Here is a 15840-nt window from a genome sequence, read left to right as displayed (position 1 = left end):
AAAAAAAAAAAAAAATTACACAGGAAAACTTTGTGTCCCTACCTTGCTTCCAAGATACTTTCTCTGTAGCCAAATTTTTTACTTCATATATTATATGCCAAGGTCAGTGTGAAAAATATTTCATAAGGCATTATTTTTGGCAAATATATTCAGAAAAACAGGAATTCCACTAATGTCCACTGAAACAGTAATTAAGGAAGACATTCCAGAGAATTCCTGGCTTGTATGTAGCTTATTAATTATATAACATTATTTGTATATTCCCAGTCTTAGTGTTTTGTGACTTTTCATTCATTAAGGCAAACATACTGCCCACACACCTCCAAGAACTCAAAGTTGTGGGCCACTCATGACCAGCCGGAGGGACAGCATTCGTATCAGCTGAGAGCGTTCAGGGGGATTTGGATGAACATGCACTAAATCATTTGCCTTTGTGGCCATTTAAGAGTCTTGGTCTAGCTGTCTTATGCATGCATGGCGACAGAAATCCATAGAACATGATGAGCCTGCTCCATCACCTCACCTCACCTATGTCAGATCAATGTGCTGAACTTCATTGAATCACTTACTGAATTTCAACAAGTAATCTAAACCTTTGATTTTCTTAAGAACTCATGCCTCTACCTGTACTTTCACATTTATTTGATAATACATATTAAGTGTCTAAGGATATAAGCTTTGGGGAGTAACTGCCTGGATATGAATTCTGGTGGCACTGCTTCCTGTAACATTGGCCACTCTACACAAGTATAGAAGGACATACTACAGAAGGCACTTATTAGAACTATTAGAACCCAATGGAGAAAAGCCCAGCCATTGTGGCTGTCATATGCCTTATAATCAGAAAGCTGAAACAGGAGGCTACATAAATCTAGGAGTCTAAGATCAGCCTCGGCAACATAGCGAGACCTTATCTCAAAGAACGAAGAGGAAGAAGGCAAAGGGACAGAGAAGGAAAACCCACTGCTATCTTTTATATAAAGACCCTTATGTTCATTGGGAAACAAATGTCCTGATTTCTCATTGTTTCAGTTTGCTTATCTAGCATATAGAGATGGTGATAATACTAGTCTCCTGTGCTTGGTTTCTGGAGTGATGGAGAAGTCAGTGCATGCAGGCACCAAGGGCTGGGCTTCATACATGCAGGTGCTCAATGATTGTTTTTCTTGTAGGTCTTACCCTGATGAAATTGGACCAAAACACTGGCCAAGCTCCCGGTTTGCTCATGTCATGAAACTGCGACAGGCAGCCCTTCGAACTGCGAGGGAAAAATGGTCAGACTACATTCTGGTAAAAACAGATGCTTGATTCCTTGACAACTGTTTCAAAGTTGTATCTACAACCAAGAAGTGAACAGGGAAACAAGGAACAGGGAAAACAAGCTTTTGTATAGGCCTCATCATCTCCATGAAAGGTTCAAGGGAAAATTTTTGTAATTAAATATTATACTATCTGGACTTCATCTCAGATCCCCCTCCTTGGAATGGTTGGTTTTTTGTTTTTGTTTTTGTTTTCAGTGAGTGGTGTGGATGGTGAGGCTTCTGAACTACTTGTTTCACATCACAGGCATAAGAAACTGAATCGTTTTAGTAGGTGAAGCAAGATTAAATGTCTCAAAGGCTTTTGTAAGAACTTTAAAGACATAAGAAAATGATTATATAATGCAATTGCAATCAGAACACTGGAAACTGTTCCTTTTTATCCCCTGGGTGATGTGGGAAATGGAAGCTCCTATTGGTCTCCCTGGACACTGCCTGGCTCTCGTGCAGACTTTCTCTCTTTGAGGAGGTTCCCTTACAGACCCCGAGAGCTTGCGGAATGGTTCAGACAAATGAGGGGCCTGGCGATTAGAGTCCATGCGGCCTCCTGCTCAATGACGCCCCTCAGCTGGAGAGGATGTCTGCTGCCTAAGGAGGAAGAAGCCACCATGCCCTTTCCCAGAAGCTTCTTCTACATGAGTTTATTGAGCAGATGTTTTCCACTGTGACACTAGAAATGGTGCCAATATTAACATACTATACTCACAGGCGTCTGATTTCCCTGGCCCCTGATTCTAATCTATGCTATAACTGCTTCTAACCTGTGCTCCTTCCCGGCCCCTTGACCACTCAGGAAATCAGCTGGTAATGATAGAGACATTGTCAACACATGTAGCCTCATAGAAAGGTTAAAACTGTACTGTGATGTGTGATGTTATATGCAACTAGTAAAGGGTTAGTAAAAATCTGCAAATTCCAAAGTATACAGTTTTACATAAGTCAATTGACTGACATGTTTCTGATTATGTGTAGATTGTAATTACATGAAAATATAAAAATCTGTTGGTTTTGGCCTCATTCAAACAAACATTTCTCTTTGATAGGCTCTGATTCTATCTCTGTAAATGAATCAGTGCTGACATGAACTTCTCTGCTGAGAAGCATAATACTTGGTTAGCAATTTAAACAAAATTTTAGACATTGCAGTAGCACGGGTCCATTTTGCCAATACTGTTGAAACCCAAATAGGTCTACTGATGGGTACTGAGAGTGGGCACTAAGGATGTGTTTGCACGGGCCTGTAGGAGCTTAGCAACCATTGGCATCTTGAGCTTCAATCATTTACCAGTGTGTAAGCTGTGTTGTGTTGATTTCCTGTGTACTCACTGTGGCAACACCAGCTCACAGCTTAGAGCTGAACACGGGACCTTAGACTGAATGCATCTGACTGACTGAAAGCTTCCTGGCTGCACTGGCTCTCACTAAGGAGGGTGAAAATAAGAACCGGCCCCAGATTTCATGGCCCTTTAGATGTGCCAAGTTACTGAACCCTCTACTGAGACGTACCTTTCCCCTGACCTTGTCCTTGTCTTTTCCTAGTTCATAGATGTCGACAACTTCCTGACTAACCCTCAGACCCTGAACCTAATGATTGCAGAAAACAGAACCATTGTGTCACCCATGCTGGAGTCCCGGGGCCTGTACTCTAACTTCTGGTGTGGAATCACACCTCAGGCAAGTCTTTTGATTAACTAATCGAGGATATGACTGTTCACAAGATGGGACCATGTCAGTAGTAGCTCCCCGCCCACAGAGATAGGTGTGTCACAATTTCACTGAATCAAACACTGTCAATGAAGGAGGTAAGTCCACATCAAATGTCACAACTCAGTGGGCATTAACAGCAACAAAATATTCTAAAGAGCTAAGCTGTAGAAGCTTCAATTAACCAAGAGTTTGCTTCCCTTTTATCCATTTCAGGTATTAATTAATTCTTTTACCTTTAAAATATCAATATCAGAGCACATTAGAAAAACCTAGAAGTACAAAAAAAGTGTTTAAAAAAAGTGTAACGGCCAAAAATATACCAACATTGATAGACCCTTGCCATTTTTTTTATGACTGAGTCGCCACCAATGGCTATCTGTAATTTATTTAAACTTCTTACTTTGAACACGTAAGTTGTTTGCGACCATTTTAACGGTTATAATTACCGTCATCATTGCTGCGAAATTTTTTGCATCTGTCTATGATTTCCTTGGGACATGTCTTACTTAGTTACTGTTCTGTTGCTATGGGGAGACACCACGACCAAGGCAACTTTTAAAAGAAAGCGTTTAACTAAGGATTCACGTGCAGTTTCAAAGCGCTAGTCCATGATTATCGTAGTGTGAAGCAACGTGGTGCTGACACAGTACGAGATCATGCAGGGTCCATGTGTTGAAAGCAGAGATGCAGGGCTTGGGGTGTGGTGGGGGTGAAGACTGGGCTTGGTTTGGGCTTTTGAAACCTCAAAGTCCATCCCCAGGGACACACCTCCTCCAGCAAGGCCACACCTCTCAGTCCTTCCCAAACAGCTCCCCTAAGGGGACCACACATTTAAACATGAGCTTATGGAGGACATTCTTATGCAAACCACCATAGAAGTGTAATCAAGGCATCAAAATGTATTCTGATGATCTTTAATATACATCAACAAATTTATTTCCATAGATTTCCAATGATTGAAACTAATAAAGAAGCTTACTTTTCAAAAATTGAAGTTAAAAAAAATGTGAATTTCTATCACTTCTTTTTCTGTAGTAAAATCTTAAATTTTAGATATCTCTCACAGTAAATGTCAGTGAAGGTTTTGTTTCAATTCTTAGTGAATTAGAAAGACAAATTAAATTGACCTGTATAATATATCCATATAAGACAAAAATGTAATAAAGGGGAAATATGTTCTGATGTTCTAAATTTTGCCCCTTTTTATGTTTGGTTTGGCTTTAGATGCGGAATGAGGTCAGTGTATGATGGATACTTAATAACTTGTTTCAGACAGAACCCTAATTGGCAGCATGTTCTAATTTTTTGTTTGCTTGTTTTTGCTTTTGTTTTTTCAAGACACACGGTATTTTCCTGTGTAGCCTTGGCTGTCCTGTACTTGCTTATACAGACTGGCCTTGAACTCACAGAGATTTCTTCTGCCTCTGCCTCCTGAGTGCTGGGATTACAGGCATGTACTACCATGCCTGGCTCATGTGTTCTGATTTTTATAATGTAAATACTTTCATACAAAGAACTGCAATATAGCCACTTAATGATATGGTTATTTAAAATACATAGTAAGGCAGGCATGGTGACCCAGTATTCGGAGGCAGAAGACAGGAGGATGAAGAGTTCTCGAGTATGGGGCTGGGGAAATGGCTCTGTGTTTCCTGTATGTGCATGAGGACCTGCCCATGTAAAAATCGGGCCTGGCCACATGTGGGCCTATAACTCCAGTGCTATTGGGAGTGAAGACAGTAGGATCTCTGCAGAATGCAGGTTTCCAGTCCAACTCCAGGATCATTATGATAACCTGCCTTAAAAGAATAAAAAGGAGAATTATTAAGCATGCTACCTGTTAGAAAAAGTATTGGCAAAGGACCCTCAAAACAAAATTCTCAGCACCAACAAGATTTATTTGCCCCACAGGGACAGAGGAAAGGGAATAAAAGACAAAAGACAGGAGGTAGAGGATGAGGGAGAAGGAGAAGGGAACAAGGGAGAGGAGGGAGGGTTATTTGTCCTGGAGGACAAAGGACTGACTTTGGATAGAGAGGAGATAAACCTGGGACATAGGAAAATAGCAGTTTATAAGGTACACTCAAAACTCTGTATCAGGATGAGGTGCTCGGTTTCAATTGGGCATATTAATTAGGTGAACCAAAGGGAGCTTTTGATTGCTGGACTGCAATACTTTGATAGCTGGATGTTGGTAGTCATCCTCAGGAGGAGAATGTAGCCAAATAAGAGAACAGACTATCATGGCTAGCTTTAGGAATGTAATCTAATGTTTTTGTTCTGTTCTGTTTTGTTTTGTTTTTTTAATCAAGGCAGATGGAAAGGGGGAGAAGGGCAAGACCTGCCAGAGCCATGCTCGCCACACTTGAGCTGGCCAGAATCCCTTCAATACCTATGTCCTCCTGCTCTCCATGTGCGTTCATGGGTGCATACACGTCTCCAAACAACATGTGTACACACCATCCACATGTACACCATACACATACACAGACACATGTTGTGTGACAAGACTTTTCCTAGGAGATACTACACACACCCAAGATAGGGGGCAAAGGCTCAACTTGGTGTGCCATAAGTTTTTCTGGGATTTCCTACAGGAATATGAACAAGGGGTTAGGTATAGGAGCAAAAATGACTCAAACACAGCTGCATCACCAAAGCCCCATCCAGCACGGGTGACAGTGCACAGAAGCTGGAAACCTGGAGCACACTGCACAGCCTTCAGGCAGCTCAACAGGTTGCAGAGTGTCCCTTTCCAGTGACTCAGTTGGTCCAGCCCTCTTCTGGGCAGCTTTGTGTGGAGTTGGGGGGTATTCTGCTTCTCCCAGAAAGCTTCTTTGGTCTCAGAATTTTCTTTACAGCTTGTCTTGTCTGAGAATGACTTCTAGCAGCTTTATTACTTTCTCTGGCATTAAAGGGCATAGTGAATCTGATCAGTTTCAGGGACTTCCTGATGCTATTTTGAGTTGTTTATTGTCCTGCTTAAGAAGCTTCCCTGCAAGATAGAATATTTCAAACACAGGGGAACCTGATATATAACATAGAATGAGAGAGAAAGAAGCAGAGAGGAGTTCAAAACCATTTGATGCACAATGGTGCATGCTTATAATCCCAGTAACTCACCATCATCCTCAACTATATAAGGAAGTCAGAGCATAAGCTACAGGAAATCTTGTCCCAAACAATCAGAACAAAAACAGAAAACAAGAGTTCAAGGCTAGTTTAAGCTACGTTTTAAGACCTTGGCTCAAAAACCAAGAAGTTCTCACCAGAAAGGTAAGCGTTAACATGACTTTTGCTTTTACACATTTTAATCTGCCAGCATCTCAGATGGCTGGTAAAACTCCTGAAAACGTAATAATCAGTGGCTCCAACACGACACTAAACCAGGAATTCCCCTTTTGTTGTGATCACATTTCTTGGTCTAAGAAATTTTGAATAATTCTTACCATCCACACGTCTTTGAGGGAGGCCACAAGGTGATACGTAAAAAGTTCAGTCCGATCAATGAGCAGGCCAATCAGATTATGTCAGAGGCAGTCCCTCTTCCCATTACTATGTAACCCACTTGGACACTAAACTGCCATGGGCTACATCTGTGCAGGGGTTCTAGGTTATCTCCACGAATAGTCCTTGGTTGGAGTATGAGTCTCTGGGAAGTTCCCTGTGTTCAAATTATCTTGTTCTGTTGCTCTCCTTGCTCGTTGATCACCTCCCCCTGAGGGGGGAGCAGCCTTACCAGGCCACAGTAGAGGACAATGCAGCCACTTTTGATGAGAACTGACAGACTAAGATCAGAAAGGAGAGGAGGACCTCCCCTATCAGTGGACTTGGGGAGTGGCATGCATGCAGAAAGGGGAGGGAGGGTGGGATCGGGAGGGGAGGAGGGAGGGGCTTATGGGGGGATACAAAATGAATAAAGTGTAATTAATAAAAAATTTAAAAAAAAAGTTCAGTTCGTTTCTTCGGAGAAAACATTATATTAAGTTAGCATAAACTCTCCATTAACCATCTGCGACATTCCACATGGCAGGGCCACCTGAGGCTTGTTTTTTTAGTGAGTTCTGCTTTGCCACCAGCAGCAGGGGTGGAAGGAGGTTTTCCCAAGGACAGCAGTCTCCAAGGTCCCTTTAGTCCCTTATTAAAAGGAAGTATGAGAAATTTGCTCACTTATTTTACAGAGAAAAACTCAATTCTGTGCAACTTGGGCCAATTATAATGTCCTCATCTCTTTTTGGCTTTCTTCCACCTTAGTCCATTTTCAACTTGGACAGGAACGGAAATGGCCAATGACTTCATAAGCTCAAGGCAGCCCTACTTTTTAGTGCCTTTAAACACATCCAAAACAAAACAAAGTTGGTATCGCCTAGCTAATGAACAGGGTTTATTATCAACAAACTTTAGTTCTTTAGAAAGAATGATACAATTATCATGTCCACCTCTCTTTGAGAAGCATGTTAATTCTTTTTTTTCCTCTCTGCTTCTTTTCCTACCATCCTCTCTCCAACACCAAATGACTCATCGCTCTCCTAAGTTTTCCAAGTTCTCATCCTGAGACTATTACTCCTGTCAGTACTGACTTGAGTCTGTAGGGAGACCTTTGAAGAACCAATGTCCTCATTGTCCCTTAAAGAACTCTCACAGGCTGAAGCATAAGGGAAAGCCATGCTCTAACATCAAGGAAGTAGCAGGTAGTTAGGCTTATTGTAAGACTCAGATCTTCCAAGTCTCTGTTTGTGGTCCTTTCTTATCCTATGGGACGTTAGGGTTAGTAGCTCAGCTATAACTATTCTATACACTGAAAGGTTTGACTCGGAAGTAGAAGAGGCAGTGCCTGGTGTGTGGTGCCAACATCACAACCAGAAACATACCGCAAAAGAACAGGAGTACTTAAAGAATGCATAAAAACTTGTGTATTCAGTGAGCACTGTGGGCTTCAGTGTTAGTCCTGTAAAACTTCGCAGTCCTCCTGCTGAGCCTGCATCTCTCACAGGGTTTTTAAAAGCCTTTCAAAGCTTCTCCATGTTTTAAAGTCTACTTTTGTGAGATATACTGTCACTCTTTCTGGAATATTTTCATGGACCTTATGACTGGTCTACTGCTGGAGCAGAGGTTCCTCACAAGCTTCTACACCCCACATGGGATAAACCTGTTTCATCTCACTTATCAATTCTCTGTCACTTGTCTGAATGCCCTAGATCGCAGCATGTGCTCCATGGGTATTTGTTGAAAGAATAGTTAAGTTTGGATGGAAAACAAATTGAGTCACGCCAGAGTTGTTGAAAAGCACAAAGTGAGAGGGTGGGTTGTCTTGTGTTCTCACACAGGAGGAAGAGTGTAAGGCTGTGGTGTGGGGATCCCCAAAAAGTGTGGAGCGCTGAAAAAAAAAGACCTGGATGTATATGTGGAAAACGTTAGCCAGGTGTAACACGGTCATTTCACTGCTAGCCAATACCAGCTGATGCTTTCTTGATGCTAGACATTATTCTAAGCACTTCATAGTTTTACCTTACTTAGTTATATTTTTTAAAAAATCTCTAGGGTGGATAATGTTGTCTGTGCCTGTTTCAGAGCTGAGGAAAGAGGCAGAGCAAGGTTGAGTCAGGTGAGACACCTATAAACAATAAGGAGCTGAGGTTAAGGCTTGAACTCAGAGGCTCTGGACCAGAACATATGTTCGTACTTGTCTGTTCTGCCCTCTCTTTGTGTTAATATTAATCTTTCATGTTTACTCATAAGCCAGCATCTACTACACTTTGTGAAATCATTGAGCCAACAGAAATGAAATAAAAACGGTTCCTGATATTGAAATCCCTTTGTGTCTTAAACGCAGATTCATTTCTTGAGCTCGGTTAGAAATTTTTAGTTCAGGGTAGAAAGAGTAGAGACACTCTGGAGCTTTCTGTTGACCTGTGATAGCTTAGAGGGCCAATGACTGGACGATGATGCTTTCAGATGAGAGGACACAGCCCATCTACTTGCTCTTTTCCAGGGCTTCTATAAGCGGACCCCAGACTACCTTCAGATCAGAGAATGGAAGAGAATGGGCTGTTTCCCCGTCCCCATGGTCCACTCCACCTTCCTGGTTGACCTCAGAAAAGAGGCCTCTGACAAGCTGGCTTTCTACCCCCCACACCAGGACTACACCTGGACCTTTGATGACATCATCGTTTTTGCCTTCTCCAGCAGACAAGCAGGTACTGTTTGTGCTTGGCTGCAGGCTGCCATGGAAACACTGCAACAAAAGACATGCTCCTTTGTCCTATGCAAATTTAAAAACACACTTATCTCAATTTCAAGTCTCAGGGACAATGAATTGCTTGTATTAACCATGCCAGAATCCTATGTGTCACTGTCCCTGGCACCAAAGATAAAGAACCAGGGCTGACACGCACACAGAACTCCATTCCCTTTTGGGAAAGATCTGAGTTGATGGGGAGACAGTGATAATGAGAGTCTTTGAAAATCTCATTGACTCTCTAGAGCTAATGGTATTTCTATTGCTAATTACAAGAATCCAATTATTAAATTGGAGCCTAGAACAAGACTGGTAAAGTCTCCAGGCTTCACAAATAGAGCTATTACTTCCCAAAAATAATCTGTGATGCTGTTGTGGCTCTGTCCCATAATTCTAAGCAACCCAGATTCCTTCTGCATTGTCTTTCCATAATTCAAGAGGAATTACCCTTAAGTGTAAGATTGAAGATACTTCACCGCCAAGGACACACCATCCACTGAGGCAGAAACTAGACTATACAACTCTGCCTCTATCAGAGTAGAGGCTGGAAGTTGAACATAGCAATTCTATGCATGTTCCTTTATCCAGAACTTAGTAAGAGGTCGCTTCCTAAAGGGGAGGTATGCTCACAATGTCATCTTTATTCTGTGTGGTTATAAGCCCTAACTCTCTCACTCTTGAGAACAGCTATAAGAGAAGTCGGTGGTCTCAGCGCCCACCTCTGTGGACAGAGAGGCAAAGCCAGGTTTTAGTACCTTGTGAGTCACTAGGAAAGCATTACCTCTGGATTTTGTCGGCTTCTTGACAAAGCCACATCAATAGGAAGGAAAGGTGTTTTGGTTTGTTTCGATTTTCCTTTTTTCTCTTTTTCTTTCCTCCCATTCCTTCAGAGAGGACTAATTCACAGAAACAGGTCAAGAAGCTTCATGACTCTACTAAGACGAAGCCCTCTTAAGTACCTCAGGTCTTCCTGACAGCAACAAGGGCCTATTAACAATGCATCGTTTAGACTCTAACAAAATGAGTTTAGAAACCAAGAAGATGGTGAAATAAACTCATGAGGCTACCTAAGTTAGGGTAAAAATGACTTTGCAAGGATTACTGACAACTGGGGAGACTGCTGGAAGATGAGAATGTCAGTTAATACCACACACGTCAAGCCATAGACGCCCCACTCACTGGCGTACATTTGAAAAGTAGGAGAATATTCTGAAGAAATGGTAAGGCTGGTTTTCCTGTTTGGTAGAATAATTTAGTCTGTTTGGCCAGACAAAGGCATTTAGAGGTCTTATGTTAAGGAAAGGACAGGCCGTCCTCGTATGGTCTGGGAGCTTGCACGAAGGTCCTTGTGTCCATATTCACTGACACTGCTTCTTTGTGTGTGATTTGCTGTGACCTCTCCAGGGCCAAAAACAGAGGCAGGGCCTTTCTGTTCCAGCAAGCTCTGCCAAGCCTTTGCTTCAGAGTTTGAAACAAGGATGTTTTAAGAAGGTGAGCTGTTAATGATTATGGGACTGCTCAGTGCCTAGCAGAGATCTCCTCTGCAGACAATTGCACAAGGCATCGTTGTGACCCAGGAATTAAATGCTGATGTATCCATCTTAAACTAACACATGGGTGTTAGCCATGGAGGATGGCTTCCAGCTATACTGGAACTTTTCATCTTTGCTGTTTGTAAGGCCTGGTCACCAGGAATTTATTCATTCTTTTGTCAGGCTTCCCAGACATCTTTGTGGGATATTAAAAGCAGATATGGATGCCCAAAGCTGTTGGCAAATCATCTGAAGGAAACAAGAGGTGGAAAGGGAAAGAGGCCCTAAAATTATACCCAGCATTGTGTTAGAGTTTATATTTGCTGGGGAGTTCAGATCCTTAGCTGTGGAAACATTACTAAGGTTTTGACAGCTATGAACACTGAGGGCCAGATTACTGGTATTGACTACGAACAGAGCAAGACAGAATTTCTAAAGGCCACAGCCTGGCAGCTGTGTGTTGTAAGGCCATCTTTCATTGATGTTTTCAGAGAAGTCTAGATGAACTTGGGAGCTGCGTGTAATCCATGGCACATATCCTTTCTACCTTGGTTCCAAAGAAAAGCACTTCCCTCTCCCTCAGCAGAGTCTTGGTGAAAAGAAGCTGGTATTCTTCTGTTTCCACAGTTCCAAAATTCTCTGGATCTGCATTATCAATCAGAACATCATTTCTAAAATGTGCCAAAAGAAGCATATTGACTCTGTACTAGGCAGAACCTTGGGGCCACAAACCTTAATCCTACATCTCAGATTATAGCCTTTGGTAAATGTAAATGATAAGAGGGAGAGAGATTCTCTAAGGGTTCTGGTGAGCCATCTCACCTGAGTAGAGAGCAGAGGGTTACAGACAAGTCTCTGTGGTGATAATGAGGCCTGAGGCAAGAGTTTACCTCCTGCGTGGCTAGGGGTCAGGCTTCTGTATCATGGGTTCAGGAGCCCTCCTCGCTACTAGCCAGACATCCTTCAGATAACCTATCTAATGTGAGCCAAATGAGTAATGGGGGTGGTGGGAGGCCGATCGGCCTCTGGGACATCACTTGTAGTGGTCAAAAGTACCTCTCATTGGAGGAGTGGCAGTCCTGGGGACTAATGGCCTTGAGACTAACTGTAAGCCCCAGGTAGAGAGAGAGAGAAGTTAGAACTGGCCCTCAGGGACAAAGATTATAAATTTTTCCCTTATCAAACTTAGTAATTCTCTCTGTGTCTCTCTATTTGTGTGTGTGCATGAGATGGAGATCACTAATATAATTGAAAACTAACTATTTATTTTCTCAGACTTTCCTAGAGTATTGAGAATTATCAGCTGACTGCTTTTGCATGCTAGAAAATTCCAAGATGTCTGTCTTGAAATCTTCTCATACACTCTAATCTCTGAGCTATCACAACAATCAGCTTGGGACCAAGTTGGCTTCCACCATGCATCTTGTGGTGGAATGTGTCTTGTGTCTTGAATGTTTCCTATGCATGGTGATCTTTCTTCTGCTCCCTCTTACTCTCCTCCTCCTTGTCTTTCTCTTTCTTCATCATCTAGTAACTTTCTGAGAAAGTGTGATGGGATGCAAATGTTTTATGGACTGAAAATGCCTTTCTTGTACCTGCTCACCTGATGGATAGTTTGGCTAAGTATCATATCCCCTTTGTATGGAAATCGTGGGAAGTTAAATGATAAAAGGTTTGTCTAAGTAGAATAGAGAGGAAACTTGAACATTGAGTATTTTTCTTCCACATTCTTAGTTCATTACAACATTGTAAAAAGTCACATTCTGGCTCCTAGTCCCTAGAAGCATTCATGAAAGCAAATAGCCCAGCTAATGAGTTCCCTTGAAGAAGGCAGAGGCAGGGCGGGGTGACAGCACCTGGTGAGATGGACCAGGGTCAGTAAAGGTGGAGAACAGAGGCCCTTTTCTTTCCTTGCTCTTCTCTGTTAATGTGCTAAGACAGCTTCACCTGGCTTGGCAGGTGATGTAGCTGACTACTGAAAATTTCATCTGCCCAAAATAAAGATGTCACTCTGTGATAATTTCCTTGGGAAAACACTGACGATTGTAGCAATTAGCGACCTGGGGGCCTGAGTGCACGGGTCCAGAGCTTGGCAGGTTTGTCCCTGTAACCAAGTAAGCAGGGCCCACTGCTGGGACTGTGTGAGACCACCCTGAGTCTTCATTCCCTGCTATCTGGCTGAACAGGGGTGCTTTCTAGTTCTCCAAGTTCACTGGTAGTGGCTGCCAATTCTAAAACTGATTATAAGAGAGCAATGACGTTGTTGGCACCGCCACACTGCTTAATAAGATCGGATAGGAATGCCTTCTTGTCATTTATAAAGGTACTTTTGAGACTTTTCTTCACTGGTCACTCTAAATTCATGCCAGCACAGGAAAAAATAAAAATAAAACAAAGAAGAATCATGGGGAATTACAAATTTCCTTTGTGTCTTTAAATTTTTTATTTTTTATGTGTGTGCTTGGATTTAGCTTTAATACCCTGCCAGCCTTACAGGTACTTCCTGTGTGCCTTTATATCAAATATGGACTTCATTCCTCACCTTCTTATTTCCTGCAGGCAGATTAGAGTGTTCCGTGCGGATCTCTGGAATGGGAATTCCTTCTTCCTGTCTGATTGCTTCATGGCTTTACAGTGTCCGTTTCAGGGCACAAATGTGGTTTTTCTTCAGGAAGAAAAATCAATTTCCTCTGGACGGAAGAATGGCCCAGGGTTTTTAAGAGCCCCCAGGTTTTTTTTTTTTTTCATTTTTTTAATAAAAGAATATTGTAAAGCTCTATAGACAGTTCCCAAAATAAGCCACTGTACAGCTTCAGGGCTGAACTCTGTGTCAGCCATGGTGAGTCTCCCTCTCTCACTAAGAAGTGTGGTTTTTTTTTTCTTCTGATTGGTTGACTCTGTTCTCTCAAATCTTCAGGTATCCAGATGTACCTCTGCAACAAAGAGCACTATGGCTACCTGCCCATCCCTCTGAAGCCTCACCAGACACTGCAGGAAGAAGTCGAGAACCTCATCCACGTGCAGATAGAAGCAATGAGTGAGTGGTTCAGAACCCAGGGCAACCATGCCTTGTTCATTGTCACAGTAACCAAGCCAGCCATGGCTCTCTTCTTCCCAGCCTGACATTTCATGGCTGTTGTTCTCGGTTGAGGCACAGACTTTCATCTGTCCATGAATTCTTGATTTTTTTTCCCATGATATACAAATATAACATGGTCAGCAGGGTGATGGTGGCAGATGCCTTTAATCCCAGCCCTCTGGCAGCAAAGGCAGAGCATCTCTGGATTGGAGGCCAGCCTGGTCTACAGAGCAAGAACTAGGACAGCCAGAGCTACACAGAGAAATCATGTTTCAAAAACAAACAACTTAAAAAAAACTCCAAATAAGACAAGGTCATTGCTCTCAGGGAGCTTTCTATTTTGGTGAATACATGATTCCAAGAGTAAATGCTTGTCCTACAGAGCAGTAAATGCTGTAATAGTGCGGTGTAAAAATGAATTTAAAACTTATCTTTGCTACTTTCTAATTATATGACTCTGAGCAAGAAACTTCTTTAAGGTTTTGGGGCAGGTGTGTGTGTGTGTGTGTGTGTGTGTGTGTGTGCGTGTTCTAACACAACAACAGCAATTATAACTTCGATTAACAACAGTTTATGATGTAATACATACACATACTGTGCCGAATACCTTTTGTACGCTCTCTCAATAAGCAGCACAAGAACCCCGTGAGGGGAAGCTATTATCCCCAAAGTAAAGTTGAAGAAATTCATGTATAGACGAGTCTACCGTTCTACTGATGGCAGAGTAAGGTTTGAATGAAACATGCTATCTCCGGATGCCACATCCTTAAACGCTGTGTTGTCATTGACACCGAGCCTAGCATAATTTTGGAACTGGTATGTTTAATTATTGGCAGCTGTACATACTGGTGGCCAAAGAAGAGAAGGTAGCTGCTGCATCAGTCCTAGAGAGTGTGGGCAGCAGCTTCCCACAGGGAATCTTTTCTGTGTCCCATCACAGTACAGGTGGGTAGGAGTCGCAGTGGAAAGAGAGGCTGGAAAGGGGCTAGGATCCTAGCAGAAGACCTCTCTAATGACTTAGAAGACATTGGACTGTCCTTGAAGGGTGGGATTTTGAAGGAATTTGAGCTAAGAGATGTCAGGTTGAAATTCAGATGCAGGGAGGTCACTCTCATTCAGGAAAGAATAAACGAGTGGGTCATGAGTCATCAGTGAGTGATGGCCTACACCAGCGCTGAAAGGAACACTTTGGACATTACATGGCAGATTAGGCAGAGGATGGTGAGAATCTGAACTAAAGCAATGGCATAGAAATGGAAAGGAATGTTTAAAATGGAGTGATAGAAATCAAGGTGTAGATAAAAGAAGATGCAGCCGAGAGTTGGCCACAGGTGACTGAGCAACAGTAGAGGTATAGAAAAGTCTTCAGTGTCTAGATGATATCAGCAATCTTCAAAGAAACAGAAGAAAGGTTTTAAAGAAAAACCCACAACTTTATTTTTAAACCCACTGGGTTGGCTGGGAGTACCTGTTTCCCATTCTCTCAGTTATAAATTCCCTTTGCACCGTGTTAGTCTGAGGACACACCGCATCCTAGTAGCTGTTCAGTCGTTCTGACTGATGACTGAGTGGATAAACAGAGGAGTTAAGGAAAGAATAAAGATTAACTCATTTCTTGGACCAGCCCTCAGAAATCTTTTTCCTCTCTTACTCTTTCTCTCTCTCTCTCTCTCTCTCTCTCTCCATCTCTCTCTCTCTCGACCCCTTCTCTGTGAGTGTATGTGTGTGTTCATGTATGTGTATGCAGATATGTCTGAATGTACATATTCCTCTATCGCTCTACGCCTTATTCTTGAGACAGTCTTTTCACTGAACCCAGAGTTCACTGATTGGCCGAGCTGCCTGGCCAGTGAGTGGCTAAGGGAATCTGCCTGTCTCTGCAGTTCTCCCCAGCAGCACTGGGGTTAGAAGCATGCACCATCATGCCTGGATTTTCACCTGGGTTCTGGGATCTGAACTGAGGCC

The 15840-nt window shown here is 42.5% G+C and overlaps 1 protein-coding gene across 1 annotated transcript in view; it reads left to right on the top strand.

Moving 5' to 3' along the window:
* Positions 1–15840, top strand: part of Colgalt2 (collagen beta(1-O)galactosyltransferase 2) — a 45498-nt gene that overhangs the window by 748 nt on the left and 28910 nt on the right. The window contains exons 2-5 of the mRNA XM_055624398.1: positions 1173–1290; positions 2859–2993; positions 9019–9223; positions 13714–13833. Of these exons, the coding sequence (XP_055480373.1) occupies positions 1173–1290; positions 2859–2993; positions 9019–9223; positions 13714–13833 (578 nt within the window). The remainder of the gene's footprint in view (positions 1–1172; positions 1291–2858; positions 2994–9018; positions 9224–13713; positions 13834–15840) is intronic.

This window comes from Psammomys obesus, unplaced genomic scaffold, assembly GCF_907164565.1.
Source record: "Psammomys obesus unplaced genomic scaffold, mPsaObe1.curated_primary_1811, whole genome shotgun sequence".
Lineage (NCBI taxonomy): Eukaryota > Metazoa > Chordata > Mammalia > Rodentia > Muridae > Psammomys > Psammomys obesus.
The sequence above is the reverse complement of the archived record's forward strand: the minus strand, read 5'-3'. Positions and strand labels throughout refer to the sequence as shown.